Below are 17858 nucleotides of genomic sequence, written 5' to 3' on the forward strand. Positions count from 1 at the left end.
GAGACTTCTTTTTTGCCAGAGGGTGTGACAAGTCACGTGCTTGTCGCTAAAGTGACAGCTTTAACTTTAATAGACACATCCTTTTTTTTATTTCAGTTGCAATCATTTCAACAAAGCAAGTAATTTCATATATTATCCTCTACGCTTTCACTGGCCTAATTGTTTGTCGGTTTTGTTAGTTCTGTCTTAGGGCATGTTTCTGAGATAAAGAAAAACATGATTGCACTCATTATGGACCTAAGATAACTGGAAGTAGATATTCCGCAGACCTCTTCGGGAGTTTTTATACAGATTTTAAGTTATGAATACAGTGGCGTGTTTATAAGATTTGAACTATTAGACTAACAATTTCTTGCATTTATTGTTACGTGAAATATGGTCGATCAGACACTTTTTTGCGTGATGCATTTATGTTATATGTGTGTAAAAATATCCAGTCATATCTTTTCTATGAGAAACACGACTACAGAGTATTATACGCTTTGTTGTTCTCTTAATATTAAATATTACACCATCTCCCACTAAAGGCAACCATGAGTAGCATGCGAAGCAGTGCATGGACTGACCACGCGCTGCTTTGCTCGTGAGCTGATTTGCTCGTGAGCGCCATTGCTCACGAGCAAATCGCCCAGTGTTAATGCGTCCTTGCAAGTGGAGCACACCATGACTTCACTTTATAGTTTCTGTTGCAGTTACTCGTCCCGAACTCTAGTCGGAGCACGCCACGTGAGTTCATCGCCATGCCACGCGGGAGCGTGCGCGTTCATCGTGCATCTTCTGAATCTCGTTTCCCGACCCCATCACGTGATTGTTGTGGGAGAGTGTAAGGATGAGAGGCCACAGCCTCTTGCACAGCCACTTACGCTGACCCGAACGTGCTTGCGCGTGCCAGCGAGTGTCGACTAGAATGCAACGCGTTGGTTCATCGCGGGTCAGCAGAATCTCGTTCCCTGACGCCATCGTGTGATTGCTGAGGAAGTGTAAAGGGAGAGGCTACAGCGTCTTAGTCAGCCCCTTACGCCTAGTTCTCACTGAAGCATCCGCTTTCTACAGCGACCGGGCCCTTTCGGCGAATCTCGCCGCCGCCGAGCTAGATTCGGTGCAATTTCGGCGGCCGGAATGCTCAGTGTGAACGCGGCCTTACCAAGCCTGAACGCGCTAGCACGTGAGCGATTTCTGGCGTGCGGTGCTCGGTCCAGCTATTTATTTATTATTTATTTATTTATTTATTACATACTGCAGTCCGTAGACCAAGCAGGAGGGGCACAAAAAGGGAGCATAGCGAAAAAAAAAACGAACAAGTTATACAGCAAGTTAGAATACACAAGGCTACTGAAAAACAAGTCATACTAAACAGGATGCTTAGTTATACATATCTAGAAAAAAAGCGAACAAACTTCTATAAACAGTTTCAAGCACAAAAAAGTAAAGCTACACAGTGGAAATAATAAGATGAGGTAATCTAGCATTGAAATATCAACAGTGTTGATTACACAAAAGATGCATGTAGTTTTCAACGTCGGGAATGCCACGTTCAGGAAAAACATTTGAAGGCAGTGCATTCCATTCGCTAATGGTTCTCGGAAAGAAGGAATGTTTGAAAAGGTTAGTACGTGCAAAGTAAGGTGTCAAATCATGATTGTGAGCATGCCTGGTTTTCCTGGAAGAAGAGGGAGAGATGTATTTACTGGGATCGATATTAAACTGATGATTACGAAGCAGGAAAAGAAACTTGAGTCTGGCGATAGTTCTACGCTGTTTCAAGAGCGGAATGTTGTTGATAGCCATAAGTGACGAAGGTGAATCAAGATTGTGATAGGCATTATAGATGAATCTTACCGCTCTCCTCTGGACCATTTCAAGTTTATAAACATCCTTTTTAAAATACGGGTCCCAGGCTACGCATGCGTACTCTAGACGGGGTCGAATAAATGTCATGCGCGTGCTCAGTAAGGGTGAGCACGCACACCAGATTGTACTCGACCGCAAGCTGATTCGCTTCTAATGATTGTCTTCATGTAAACAGGTAATAACGGCTTTTTGGAGCAAAGCTCCTTAGGCTCTCACGATGCCCGACCGTTGTCGCCGAGGGTTGCCGTCGTACCTAGTCGAAGCGCAGATGCGAATAATGCGCGCAGTATACCGTCTGAAGAGCGTACATAGCGCTCATATCGTTTGTAAATATACATGATTATTATCTGTGCGCAATGCCGTCTACGGAGCGTACATAGCATGCGCATGTTTTCCAAATAAACAGTATTTACATCGTTTCTTATTATCTCTGATCAAGTGCCTTGCAAAGAGTGAACTTAATGCGCATATGGTTTGAAAATTGACAATATTTATATAGTTTATCATTATCTGTAAGCAATACCATAGCAATATCGCCTGCTGAGCGTACATGGTGCGCATATGGTTTATCTGTGTGGAATATTGTCTACATAGCGTACATAGCGTACGTGCGGTTTAAAAATAAACATTATTTACATCTCTTATGATTTTCTCAACGGAACTTTTCTAAATCATCAGCATTCACTTCATGTATTTACAATAATTTCTCTCTCTTTCTCGCAGTTCTTGACACCAACTATGACATGCGGTTCTTGGACAAGCACGTGATCGCCGGCAATCCAGTTTTGCTTCAGTGCCCCATTCCCAGCCATTTGGGGGACCACGTGTGGGTGACGTCATGGCAGCGGGTGGATGGCTACGTCATCACGAGGAACACGCATGGCGGTAAGCAGTGACGTGAAATGCTGTCGCCGCGTGGGACCTTATGTAGATAATCATGTACTTAAGCACCATTTATGCGATATCGTTAGGATTAAAAGAGTGCCACTACGTTTTTAAACATCCCTACTACCATGAGTGTGATATAGTCTAGGTAGAGTGGTGTAGAGGTTACCCGTTCTTTATCTCCTATGTGTATATATACACACACTCATATAAACACATGCACCCCCCCCGCCTCCATTCCTGTTTCCGGCTACGCGCCTGGCGTAGCAAGAGAAATGTTAAACATTCCCAGGCTAAGTATGAGCCCCAATGCGAAGCAAAAATATAAGACACCACTGTAAAAAGTGCTAGCCGCAGCACACGGATAGCTAGGATGGTCATTCACCTTTTCAATCAAGATAGGCCACCACTTTCAATGACACACTTTTTGAAAAAGATTGGTTTTATGGACTTTTATATTTTTGAGTCCCTGTGCTTCGAAGAGTACTTAAGAAAAATTATGTAGTTATCTTCAGCTGTTCAAAAGTTATGACCACTCTTTCAATCACTGCCTGACGCATCAGAAACCGAAACTTGAAGTTCACGATTCCATAGCACCTACCCGCTGGTCACATAATTTTTGTATACATATTACGTAATGCTAAGATGACTAACTGCGTGTTTAGGCTAGTGGAACATATTGTTTCTAATATATTGTGAGCGCAGTCACTGACTCTTCTTTATCAATTGGACGTGTCATCATCATTTGTATAATTTCCTCATCTGTAGATATTATCATCAGTGTGTGCCAGCTCGAGCTCGCCTCGAATAAAGCTCTTCCTCATGAGTGGTGGACGGTGATTCTCAATCCCCAAGTCCTCTCGCACGTTACCACTGGAGCTCCGCTCGGGTCATCGTCTACTACCACCTGCCATGGCAGTGCAAGACAATCGTGGCCCATCCAACACCACCAGCCCAGTGCAGCCTCCGCCATCGACCCTGGTCATCCACAGCCACCAGCGTGATCCGCCAGTATTCTCGGGTCTCAAAGGGGATGACGTTAAAGAATGGCTACACACCTACGACCTCGTCAGCGAGCTGAACAGGTGGAATACTCTACACAAGTTGCGTACGGTCCCTTTCTACCTAACTGATGTTGCCAAAACCTGGTTTGGGAACCACCTCAAGATCTTCCGAACTGGGACACGTTCGCACGGCAGCTCTGTCAGATTTTCGGTTCCCCCAGTGTTCGCGCTGAAGCAGCAACAAAGAAGCTTGCTGAACGCATTCAGCCTGCGGGTGAATCATACACCTCGTACATTGAGGATGTTCTTGCCTTGTGCAAGCGTGTAAATTCAGCTATGCCTCAAAGCGAACATATACGCCATATTATCAAAGCCACAAATACCATCGCATTCAACGCCCTTGCGTCGCAAAACCTTACCACGACTCAAGATGGCATCACCATTTGCCAGAGACTAGAAGAACTTCAGTCTCTTCGTCTTTGCCATGATGCCTCGGACATTCGTCTTCCTCCGGCCCTCGACATCCGTGCCCTGGTCCGCGACATCGTTCGTGAGGAGTTTCATGGGCGCTGCTCTTCCTGTGCCCCACCGTCTACTTTAGCCTCAGCTCCAACCAACTTGCGGGACATCATTAGGCAAGAGATTGCATCTGCGTCACATTCACCTTGTTCCGCCGAATCCAGACCTCATCAAGTACCAACGTACGCAGAAGTCGCGGCGCTCTCAGCACCCACCACTATCCCAGCGGCTACACCAGGTGGCCATGTACCTGTGGCGTCAGTGTCACCACCGATGCGCCCACAGCCGTATTACGCCATGCCGCGTCCTCAACGCCCAATCTGTTATTATTGCGGCTATAGGGGTCATGTATCTCGCTTTTGCCGAAGGCGTCAACAGGACGAGCAACGTGGCTACGCTCCAGAGGAGCGCGGACGCTTCAGTGCGCTCAGGAACTACCAGCGCATGCCTTACCGGTCTTCTTTTCAGCGTTCGCCCTTTCCACCTTCCAGTAGTGGTCTGCCTGTGAACTCCCGTGAGTCTCGCCGCCGCTCACCATCTCCCAATCGCCGTTCCGTGTCATCTCTGCGACCAGCCTCCAATGTTCTGAATGCCCACTCGGAAAACTCCCCAATGCAGTTTTAGGAAGGGAAACTGCATCCACCGGACAACCAGCAATTTCTCCAGACAGACCATCGAACTTGTTAACAGTGTTGGTCGAACGTATACGCGTCGAAGCTCTAGTGGATACTGGCGCTGCTATTTCCATTATTTGCTCTGACCTTTGCTCCCGTTTCCGCAAAGTAACAACACCTTACTCTGGCCCGTCTCTTCGTGCTGCGACGAACGCCATTTGTCGCCCACTCGCCCAGTGTACAGTTCGTGTTTTCATAGACGGTATTCGTCATCATATTGCTGTTGCAGTTCTCCGTGAGTGCACCCACGAATTCATTTTGGGGTGGAATTTTCTGTCGTCTGCGCGCTCTTCTATATCTTGTCGTCAGTGCCTCACCCACGTCAATGCCACCGACTCTTCTGTATCGGAACCCGAAGAGCGCATTCGTCTCGTCACCACTTCAGATTATGTTCTTTGGCCATCCCGAGAAGTAGTAATTAGCGTTGATTGCAGCAACATTGTGCATGGCGACGTGCTTCTACTACCTTATGGCCACACGGTACATCGAGGCATTCCGATCATTCCAGGCCTTGTTCGTTTTTCTGAAGGGTGTGCTTTTATTACTGCGTTAGATCAGACCCCCGAACTCTTATTGTTGCCCTGTGACTCAACAGTCACATGCGCTATTGACCCGCATCCCGTTGCAATTGTTGCCCTTCCAAGTCAAGAAGACCTACCAGAGCCAAGCACGCCGCCACTCAACTCTCCCACTCCTCCATTGGTGACGATAAGCCCTGATGTGACAGCAGCCCAGAGTCAAGAATTGCTGAATTTATTGAACAGACACCGCCCTTTGTTTGACGTTCATTCCACTGTCCTTGATATGACAACTTCTGCGACTCACCGAATTCAGACTGATGGCTCCCGAATAATTCACCGGCGCCCATACCGCGTGTCTCTCGCAGAAAGGAAGATAATCGAGGAAAACGTATCAGACATGCTTCGACGGAATAACATACGTCCTTCCTCGAGTCCATGGTCTTCGCCAGTTGTGTTGGTGCAAAAGAAAGATGGAACGGTACGTTTTTGCGTTGATTACTGGGCACTGAACAAAATAACGCGCACAGATGTTTACCCTCTACCAAGAATTGATGACGCACTACATTCGTTGCATGGCGCAGAGTATTTTTCGAGCCTTGACCTGCGATCGGGCTACTGGCAAATACCAGTGTCCGAATGTGTACCCGGTACTATGTCATTTTGATCCAGGTGCACCCACAATTCTTCACACTGACGCCAGTGGTCATGGTCTCGGTGCCATTCTACTGCAGCGTGCGAACGCCGCACGCGAACGTGTCATTGCTTACGCCCGTCGTGCTTTGACTGCTGCCGAGAAAAATTACACAATAACCAAACAAGAGTGCCTTGCTGTTGTATGGGTGGTACAAAAATTTCGTCCATACCTCCACGGCCGCCACTTCACAGTCGTCACTGACCACAACGCATTGTGCTGGCTTTCGTCGCTAAAGAACTTATCGGGTCGTCTTGGTTGCTAGGTGCTTCGTTTACAAGAGCACAACTTTGATGTCGTCTACAGGTCTGGTAAGAAGCACCAAGATGCTGATGCTCTCTCTCGCAGCCCTCTACCTAACCTTAATAGCCCACCGTAGCCCATTTCCACCGCAGCATTACCCATCGCAGGTCTCAGTTGGCTAAGATTCGGCCGCCCTTCTACCCTTGTGTCGCATCAACGCGTTGACCCTTACTGCCGCTCCATAATAGCACGCTTAGAAGGTACATCCACTCCTCCGAACGCCCGACTTCGCCGACAACTGAAACAATTCAAGCTTCACGATGGTGTTTTACATCGCTATATTTACCACGTTGAAGGAAACAAATGGGTCCCCGTTATACCACGTTGCCTACAACGTCAGGTTCTTGAGACATTCCACGATGATCCTGCTGCTGGGCATCTCGGCTATCACAAAACGTACGACAAAATACGCAGTCGGTTCACCTGGCCTGGCCTCTCATCCGCGATTGCCAAATATGTTTCTTTGTGTGCCTTATGTCAACGGCGTAAACGACCCCCTACTGCACCATATGGCTTTCTCGAAGCTCTTCCTTGTCCCACTTTGCCATTCGAAGCCGTCGGGATAGACTCGTGCGGCCCCCTTCCCGTGACCTCCAATTGAAATTGTTGGATATTAACAGCTGTTGACCACCTCACTCGTTACGCGGAAACCGCTTCACTGCACGCTGGTACAGCCATCGAAGTAGCTGATTTTTTTTCTGCGTAACATATTTTTACGCCATGGAGCTCCACGTGTTCGGCTCAGCGACCGCGGCAAGGTCTTTATTTCGTCTATTGTTGCTCTGGTTCTACGCGCCGCCAACACCATCCACAACAAAACTTCTACTTATCATCCTCAAACGAATGGCTTGGCGGAACGCTTTCATCGTACCCTCTCAGACATGATTGCCATGTACGTTAACCCTGACCACACGAACTGGGACGCCATTTTGCCATTCGTAACGTTCGCCTACAATACAGCTACGCAACGCACCACCGGCTTTTCTCCCTATTTTCTGGTCCATGGCCGCTCTCCAAGTGTGACTCTGGACGTCTCCTTCCTTTCGGCTCCTGCCACCTCAGCAGGCCCTTTATCCGCACAATTTTTGTCTCACCTCGAGCACTGCCGTCATCTGGCCCGAATCAACACTGGCATATCCCAGGAAGCTCGCAAGTCTCGCTACGACTCAGCTCACTGTGCTGTCACTTTTTCCCCAGGAGACGAAGTTCTTCAGTGGACTCCCGTGCGTGTGCCCGGCTAATGTGAAAAATTCCTCAGTCGTTTTATAGGGCCTTCTACGGTGATTGAACAAACGTCCCGCGTTAATTACCATATCTCACCACTTAACGCTTCCTCCGACCACCGTTGCCGTGAGACAGAAATTGTGCACGTTTCTCGGCTGAAACTGTACACCCGACGCAATTCCTAATATTGTCTCTCGCGCGGCCAGGAGGCCGCTTCCAGCGTGACGGGGAATTAGTGTGAGCGCAGTCACCGACTCTTCTTTATCAATTCGACGTGTCATCATCATTTGTATAATTTCCTCATCATTAGATATCATCATCAGTGTGTGCCAGCTCGAGCTCGCCTCGAATAAAGCTCTTCCTCATAATATTTCAGAACTGCCACTTCTCGACTGCGGCACACTATATAATGTTTAGGTTGCACGCGTTTTCATTCAGCAGTTCTTGTTCTCTTTAAATGTAACTTCTAGTTCTTGGACTTAGTTCTGGTTTTTCAAGGAGAGCGTTATAGTACTTCATGAAACATGGGGAGGTACAGGACAGAAAAAATAACAGCGTATTTACAAAGCGACTGATGACAAGTGAGCGAAGCTCCGGGGGATCATTAACCGCCGTACAATGCCCACTAGATCATGCACATAGGTCAGAACACGAGTGTACACTATATACGAAGTTGTGTAATAATCACACTGCGCATATGGATGACCGTATAGTTATCCATATCCATAAGGATATAGATATCTATACGAACTCTATATATCCATATAGATAACTGTATAATATGGATAACTATATGGATATTCATATCATTGTTCATATGACTATCCATATGGATACGGCTGCCCTGATAGATATTCATTTGGACATCAATATGTGTACGGGATATCCATATGATTACGCGTATGGATATTTCTATAATTGTCCATACGTCTATACATATGAATATGGATACCCATAACAACCACTCTACGGATATCTATACTAGGTCACGCCGATTGACATGAAGCGTGGCTCGACCCTAAAAAAAGTGGCCGCTCAAGTTAGGCAATAGTCCAAGCGTGAACACACTGTAGAGCACGGAGGAGAGTCAGCTGGAGACACAAAACGAGCTAGGAAAAAAATACGTGCTTCATCACGCTCAGAAGGAGATTGTGCCACCTCAGGTGAGGTCCCAAGATATGAACCTGGTAAACTTTAATCATACTAAATGCTTCTTTGTTCCATAACATTCGATTCAAATCTTGAAAGCCATTTTTCTCATAACGTCTTTTTGACATCCTACAGTTACGCAAAAAATATTAGTCTTTTTTCTAATCAATATTTTTGCATGAACTTTTTTGTCCTGATTGTTACCAGGCGTAAAAGTGCATTCAGAAAGAAATATTTAAACAAGCGGAATTTCATTGTCCTAATGGGCAAGTGTATGCAAAACAACCACGCCAAATAAGAATGTTGTCAGTCTTTTTGCGATCACGTGCCAATGGTTAGAAAACATAGTGATCGTGCAGGTTAGATGTACAGGATCTTATTCTCGCTACGTAGCTGCCAAGTTAGGCTTCAGTTGCTGCACAGGTTTCAGGGGCGAGGCTCTTTAGGGTGTAGGCTAGTCCTTTGGTGTCCATCGTAGCCATCCCTAGTACTCGGAGTGCTCATCAGATGGCGCTGCGGTGTTTGCCCCACTCAGATGGGTAGGAGACGCCTGCTGTAGTTTTATAGGAGATGGATGGACGGATGGACAATCTGACTGACTGACAGACAGACAGACAGGTGGACGGACGGACGGACGGACGGACGGACGGACGGACGGACGGACGGACGGACGGACAGACAGACAGACAGACAGACAGACAGACAGACAGACAGACGGACGGACGGACGGACGGACGGACGGACGGACGGACAGACGGACAGACGGACAGACGGACAGACAGACGGACAGACAGACAGACAGACAGACAGACAGACAGACAGACAGACAGACAGACAGACAGACAGACAGACAGACAGACAGACAGACAGACAGACCGGTGGGCGGACGGATGGACGAACGGACAAATCATCACGTCTTTGGTGATCGACTGAGCTGAATGAATGAAGAATTCACGGTTTACCGATGTACCTCTGGAGTTTTGCCCACTTATTGTTATTTATCCCGTGGAAATGCTGTGATTTGTTTAGTTATGGCTGTTTGCGCAACCTGTATATTTTGGTTCGATTTCCTTTTTATAAAGCTAATTTTAAATTTTAACGATTTCATCATTCGAAAGTTAAATTTATCTAAGCCCTTCGAGCCAAACGAAAATTAAAACTTTTGGACTAAACTGTAAAATCCACCCTAATTGACTCATAGAGCTCAAACAAATTCGGGCTCCATAAATTTCAACCAATCAATTAAAAATACTTCACGTCATCACGATGAATATGTATTGCGTCGTCACGATGAAGCCATACATCTTCACGATGAAGATGTATCTGACTGCACCTACGTTAAATGGTTTTTTTAGCTGTCAACCACCAACAAATATTGAATTAGCTCTCTTATATCAATGTACAGTAAACATTAAACTACTTCTGTGGGGAGACGTCTTAGTTTAGTGTCATACCGATTCCTATGACGGAGGAATCAACCATGCATTTTTTAAAACCCATTTTTTCGAGAAGAATTCAATCGGAACGTTTTCATCGTGAAAGAAAAAGAAACGTTACGATTCCTGCTTACTAGCTCAGATTTCTTAAGCATACACTAAGCGTGACGTATTGTTGGTTTTGTGAACGATTTGAGTATCACGTCTACCTGCTTATGATTATTTGCACGCTCATAAGATATAAGAATTCACTGAAAAAAGAAGGACTTTGAACAAATAACGTTCATTTAGTGTAAGCGCTCGCCCCGCCTCGGTGGTCTAGTGGCTAAGGTACTTGGCTACTGACCCGCCGGCCGCCGGATGAATTCCCGGCTCCGGCTGCATTTCCAATGGAGGCGGAAATGCTGTAGGCCCGTGTGCTCAGATTTGGGTTCACGTTGAAGAACCCCAGTTGGTCGAAATTTCCGGAGCCCTCCATTACGGCGTCTCTCATAATCATATGGTGGTTTTGAGACGTTAAGCCCCTTATATCATTGTAGTATAGGCGCTCTGCATTCTTAGTAACAAGCTGTGTCTCAGTGCCCTTTCTTTTTTTAAGACATACCATATAAAGGGACTTAAAACCCCTTTTGATAACATGAAATGACAGAAAGCAAAAATAACGGAATACCAGAGTAAAGTATGCTACAAAATGCTGTCCTATTGACTCAGCACATTTCCTCCTTTCACTCTGAAGTACGACACAAGGAGACCTAACACTTAAAAAGAACAAGGATAAAAAATTGTACAGCTCATTACTGATGTAAAAAATGTGCCTCAAGACTCAATGCCCTAGTACGAGAGAAAGATAGACTATTTTACATTTTTTATCTCTCCTTATTTCTCCGCTTCGAGCAACCTCCCGCTATAAAGAAAGGTGGAACAGTACATTCAAAGAACTGCGTCGATTATAGCTGTCCCGAAACCCAAATGGCGCATTCATTTTGGAATGACTTCGCGAAGGAGAAGTTCAGATTTTGTTTCTCGCCTCTGTTGCTCTCGCTTTCCGGTAGTCATCAATTGTTCAAATCGCTTATGCGTGCATTCGCACTACAGTCGGTGCGTTCTCTTTACAACGTGCCAGGCAGCACACGCTACTTCGCCATCCACCGTCTTCCACCCCCCGCCTGGCACGAATATCTGCAGAGCTGTTCATGCTTTTTTGTTTTTGTTTTTTGTCGCATGCCTTGGGAGAAATGGGGCCACTTGTTGCCCCCGTGACGTTCTTGTAGCTGTTTTCGCATTGAGTTTGAAGGAAAGAAAAAAAAATAGAGCTACAGGTTTTGACTAGCTCAGCAGCGCAATGGCGTATCTTCGAATAAATTGACAAAAAAAATGTACTGGTCAGGGATCAACAAGCGCTGAGAATAGAGGCGACAGCAGGACGTCGACAACGGCGCTGCGGGGCAAATGTCGAATGCGCCTTCTGAGGAGGCGTTTGCATTGCAAAGAAGCTCACATGTTTTCCCTGATGAAACGACGTTTTATATAAAATCCTGGCAAAGTTGTGGGGATTTTAAAGGTCAGATACGGGCACTACACTTTGTTTCTGCTTCAGAAAAATTTATAAGTATGGTGTTAAAATGTAGAACCATGCTTGTAAACAACAAATACTTTGGATATGCGTGAAATTTCGCTCTTTTAAGTTGATACTGTATTAGGACGGCACCAACACAGTCCTTGCGCACTGATGCGCAATAGCTGAGTAAAGGCAGCAGTGGTTCTGTGAAAAACGATGTAGTTATACACTAAACGTTTCATACGACTCACCAATAAAGCAAGACTGTGGAAGTCTGTGTTAACGTAAACCACTTCACGCAGCATGCGTGACAAACACAAAAATTCTATTTATCAGTCAATACTTTCGTTTCGAACATTACCTTTAGGTATGCTCACTAAGTTATCATATAAAATGAGCTGAAGGTCATAAAGCACTGGTTTGATAAGCCCGCTATTAAAAACATTCGGCAGATCCTACGTACCTGGAAATCGACGTTATGCGAAGCATGCGGAGGGTAGGTGACCATGTTTCAATTTTTTTATTGAGCAACACGTCATGAAATGACGCTTATTACATGTACAAATGTTTCATGCACAGACATATGTAGAAGAGTCACAGATGTTTATATAAAAAGTTGTTTACACTTGCGCAACGATGCCAACTGGAACATGCGTATTTTAAGCAACACCAGAATCTCATATATGAAGCGCTGATGCTCGCGATAATGCTGGTCCTGGACGCTGCTACATAAATGAACTTCAGCGCATGGCAACTAACCACAATTAACATTAACTCTACTTGACGGCTGTATGAAAGGAGTACATATGTAATGTTTACAAAATTGCGTAGGCAGAACTGCAACCGCTATTGACGTTTCTTGAAGATTAGCGTCTATTTCAAAAATAGTTTCAAGACCTGGTGTAGGTCTGTGGTAAAATGCTTCATTGCAACGCAGAATGCTTGGGTTCGATTCCAGCTAGGACGCTGACATTTATTCTTTGCATTCGGGAGGTCGACGCCACCGATGTCGGGTATTTCTTATTGCTCGCACGTTAAAAATGCCCATGTGTGTTCTCATCGTTCCTGAGTAGATACTAAGTGTCAACCACCTGTGGCACATACCCGCAAACCAGCGGAACGTATACCCGCCCGTGGGTATGTGCTCCTTTCTGGCGGGAAGTGTTTGACAACGTACGCGACGGGATTTTGACATTATTCATGTGTTGACCAGCGCATCATATTTGTCAAACAAATTTATACCGTCCCATGCTAATTTTGGTTCACGCCACGTCAAGAGGGCGACCACAGGAGCACCCAAACGTAAGAGGATAGATAGATAGATAGATAGATAGATAGATAGATAGATAGATAGATAGACAGATAGATAGATAGATAGATACGCTCAACGTTGCCGAAGTTCGCTAAGAAATGCTTCGCATTTAAAAAGAGGGGTCAGTAAAATCAGGTGTTTTTACGTCTACAAGGCAGGAGGTAACACTTCACTATTCTGTATGTGTAAATCGGTGGCTAGCAAACGTTTAACATGTTGCCTTGCTAATATGTTAGTAGTTGTCAAAATGAACAACGAAAAAATTGACGGTGTCAGCACTTCCTGTGCAGCATGTGCGTGAATAAAAAAGAAAACGGTAAAATAAAGAGCTGATAATCTTAGGAGTACAGTAGGAAGAACTATGTTGAAGGATCCTAAGAGGTGCCACCACTACAGACAGCCCCACGGGGCGCCCCGAAGCTGTGGTCTAGTGCATGGCTAAGGTACTCGGCTGCTGATCTGCAGGTCGAGAGACCGAATAGCGGCTGTGGCGGCTGCATTTTCGATGGAGGCGAGAATGCTATATGCCCGTGTTCTCTGATTTGAGTGCACGTTAAAGAGCCCCAGGCGATCGAAATTTCCGCAGCCCTCTACTTCGGCGTCTCTCATAATCATATTGTGGTTTTGGGACGTCAAAACCGATATATTATCATCAGCCTCACGGGGCGCTCCCATGTGGTGCCACTGCAATAAAAATATGGGCGCCATAGCCAATTGGAAACAGTTAGGCCTCACTGTTAACAGTTAGTGCTACTGGAAGGTCTGCCCTCCTTCGAAAAATGAAGCGCAGGACCCTTATATTGTGCTCTACCCAATTTTTAGGCTCACAACTTTTTACGGAGACAGTCGCTTTGCAACGCCCTCGATAAATGAGGCGACCAAACTCGTGAGATGAAATAATCGTATGGCATCTAGATAACTTAATGTTACAAAAAAGGCTGTGAAGGTGTTATTGCGCTTTCTGCGTTCAGCTGGTCAATAATAACGGCTCTAAGTGTATTGCCCTGCCTGGGTGTCCGTGGGGCACTTTATTTTCTTCGTTTTACTAGATGCGAATCGTCTTATGGTCGAGTTTTGTCCAGTGTGTGGCGTGACCACCCTTACTTCATAAGCACGTCTTCCCTTCTTTTCGCTTTCCTACGCTCCCCCTCTCTCGCCTCTCAACGCCAAAGCAGGCAGTGTCTGCTAGCGCGTTTTTTGATCAAAAAAAGTCAAAGCTTTGCCACAAAGGCGAAGCAATGAACGCTATAGCAACAAATTGGAAGGTCATGCGCGGAATGGCAAGCAGATCAAAACGTGCCCCGCGTTTCTCACGCACAAAGGACGCACGAAACGTACTCACAGGTACAGAATAAAGCGAATAAGCGTCCCAGTAGTTACTTCGCTGTGTCTCAAAAGCACGCCATTTTTTTTCAATGATGATTGATGATTTGTGGGGTTTAACGTCCCAAAACCACCATTTGATTATGAGAGACGCCGTAGTGGAGGGCTCCGGAAATTTTGACCACCTGGGGTTCTTTAACGTGCACCCAAATCTGAGTACACGGGCCTACAACATTTCCGCCTCCATCGGAAATGCAGCCACCACAGCCGGGAATCGAACCCGCGACCTGCGGGTCAGCAGCCGAGTACCTTAGCCACTAGAACACCGCGGCGGGGCGCCATTTTTTTTTCAAACGAAGGAATTGCAACGATTGCAGTGACCTTTGTGCGCCCGGTAACTACAATATAATCGTTCCAACTAATCTCAAAGGCTAGCCAAGACGTACGATTCTCCCCACTGCAACACAAGGGCGCGCTATCGAGCGTCCACCCCCCCCCCCCCCCCCCTATTTTCTACGCAGGCCAAAGTACGCGTGAGAGATGAGAGCCGCCGCGCGCTAACGGTGACATCTTGCTCATACTGCTGAAAACACAATAGTCCCCCCCCCCCCTCCCAATGTGCCCGCTAATAGCAGTAAGTGGCAGATATGAATATCTTGCCGTTTGAACGTTGAAGGAGGTACTTCTCGGTGGCTCAGTAGATAACGCCTCGCGTTCACGACGCGGAGATCCACGTTCGATTCCACGCACCGGAGTCTTTTTCTGGGATTTTTTTCCTTCTTACGTTTTCATATACATAGATACGTATACATATACGGTGCATGACATCGATGCCGACGTTGACGCTGGCGTCGAAATCCAGCCAAGAGTGTCCATATAATAGCTATCGCAATAAAAACCGACTGCTCACGCTGCACTAGTTCACTGGCTCTTTATCCCCAAGGTAGTGCCAGTGGGATACTTCTCCTGTGCGTTATTGAACCATCAAAATTCGCAGCGTGCGCGTTGGCAAAAAGCGGACTGCATGTGCCTGTGTCTGATCGGAGACTTCTTCTCTAACTGCTCATTAGCCGGATCGGAGACTTCTTCTCTAACTGCTCATTAGCCGGATTCTGTCCTGCGCAATGCCGCGATGAGCATCCTGTGTCAACGCCACCACCAATGTAAACATGGCGAAAGAAGTTCAGGCAGACAAGCCACTATTTTGGTCCTGAGAGGCGAGCAGTGGGCCAATTGTTTAGGTAGGTCTCCACCCAGCAGTCACCTTACCACGTCGGAACAGAGAGTCCATGCCTCTCAGCTCGTTCACACGCCCTCGAGGCAGTCTGAAGCTGTACTTGCTATCTGGTGTCACTGACTACCGTCGCCCAGTCTGCTTCTCTGTTGAAGTACTGTAACGTAATACACAGCAAGAGCATGTTACTCACAGAAGAATATTCACCACAATATGGGTGGGCATCGTGGATTATTTCTGAATGAGGCATGCTCAGAAAGCCCCTAGAAAAGTGAGACTCTATCTGGAGCACGCGAAGCGTGCTTGCTTGTGATTCGTGGAGCCTATAATGAACAAAAAAAAAACGTCTGTCGCTCTCCTCTGTAATGAGATGTTGTCTAGTCAAAGGTAACGACAGAATCACTGTGGATGAGCTCTGCCGTACTCACGTGAGAGACCAGCCCGTTGCGGCGTGTGAAACCTCACCCATGGTCGTGGGCTATTGTGGTTGGGTTCGGGTGACCGGGCAGTATGCCTCGTCCCATGTGAGCTGACAACCAGACTATATCATTAAGAATGTCGGAGGGGTATTTGCCGCCGAGAATACCGACTGCCCCTGTTTCTACCCATCCCGATGCAAACGCTTTAATAGCCACTCGGCAAAACGGTGTAGTTCGTTGTGCGTTTTGGGTCCAGCAATGTCAGCGCTACTGCAGTCTGTTCTACTACATCGACTGAGGAGGACTTCACCGAAGCGGCCGCATAGAATTCTTCCCTGTCCTTGACAACTGTCACAAAAAAGTTGTTGCTGGCATAGCGCGCAGCATCAACAAACATTTTCGTTCCGGAGAGCTTTTGTTAAAAGACCTAGTCTTCATTAATCTACGACCTTTATTAAATGCGAAGAATTTCTTGGAGAACTTCGGTGACTTCGCGCGTATCTATCTATCTATCTATCTATCTATCTATCTATCTATCTATCTATCTATCTATCTATCTATCTATCTATCTATCTATCTATCTATCTATCTATCTATCTATCTATCTATCTATCTATCTATCTATCTATCTATCTATCTATCTATCTATCTATCTATCTATCTATCTATCTATCTATCTATCTATCTATCTATCTATCTATCTATCTATCTATCTATCTAGCCACCTACGACTTTCAGCTCTCCTGGCCATTTCAACAATGGTATTAATACCAAATTTTGTAATCCATAATATGACTGTATGAAGAACATATTTGACTAGTCATAACAAGGAAATCATGACATCGATGTCATGAATGTCATAATTGACATTTCATGGTCCTGCAGCTCTTGCGGTGGTTTCGTTCACATGGCATGTTGAAAAACTGGTATGGTATGACATAATTGCATGGCGAACAGAAGCAACAGACCCTAACATGAAAATCAAGACATGCGTGTCATGTAACAGCATGACTACATGCCACGCTCATGATGCGCTCACGGCCGTTTCGCTAGCGTCACACATACCGAATTTGGTATTACGGTGCGTGAATGGTTGACGAAGGTATGTGACTGGTGTGAACATGATAATCATTAGATGCGCAATGGCAATGCTGCAATTGTCGACTTTAGGATATTCTTCGCTGAGCTTCGAGTCTTTCTGTTAGCATAAGCTTTCAAACGAGAGTGATTCTTAATGCCAAAGTAAACCATAACCGCGCAATTGACAGTTCGCGAGAGCATTATTGTACCGTGACAATTTACCAGCCCTCTACAACTATGTCATTGTAAACTGAACTGTTGCTTTTTGAACAGGGTGCAATGCATTTGATGCAGTCACTGTAGAGAAAGCTTTTGAACTAGCTCATAAAATGCATTGACTTTCTGAATTCCAACTGCTCAGATGATATTGCTTTGGATACTCAAGTGCTGATGACCATTTGAGCTGTTTTAGTTTGTGAATTATACTGTAAATGGCCAGACACCTTTGAGTATAAAGAATTCAACAAAAGAGGTAGTTCACTAAACTTATCGAAAGAATGTGAAATTAAAGCAACCAAATTAAATCAAGATTAGTACATCTGCTAGGACTTGTGAAAAAAAAAAGAAGATTGTTTCGTGAAAGCTGTGCTTGAAGGTGAAGAATAAAGCCTTTGATTCTTCCAAAATTAAACACACAGACTACAGAAACACCTGTTCTTGATATACTGTTAAGCA

The 17858-nt window shown here is 45.7% G+C and overlaps 1 protein-coding gene across 2 annotated transcripts in view; it reads left to right on the forward strand.

Annotated features, from left to right (window-relative positions):
* Positions 1-17858, forward strand: part of LOC119169593 (cell adhesion molecule Dscam1) — a 267272-nt gene that overhangs the window by 186925 nt on the left and 62489 nt on the right. For both annotated transcript variants that reach the window (XR_012893886.1, XM_075887263.1), the window contains exon 3: positions 2575-2736. Coding sequence is in view for 1 of the 2 variants with exons in the window: in XM_075887263.1 (XP_075743378.1) it covers positions 2575-2736 (162 nt within the window). In the remaining variant the exon portion in view is untranslated. The remainder of the gene's footprint in view (positions 1-2574; positions 2737-17858) is intronic.

The sequence above is a fragment of the Rhipicephalus microplus genome, chromosome 2, assembly GCF_043290135.1.
Source record: "Rhipicephalus microplus isolate Deutch F79 chromosome 2, USDA_Rmic, whole genome shotgun sequence".
Lineage (NCBI taxonomy): Eukaryota > Metazoa > Arthropoda > Arachnida > Ixodida > Ixodidae > Rhipicephalus > Rhipicephalus microplus.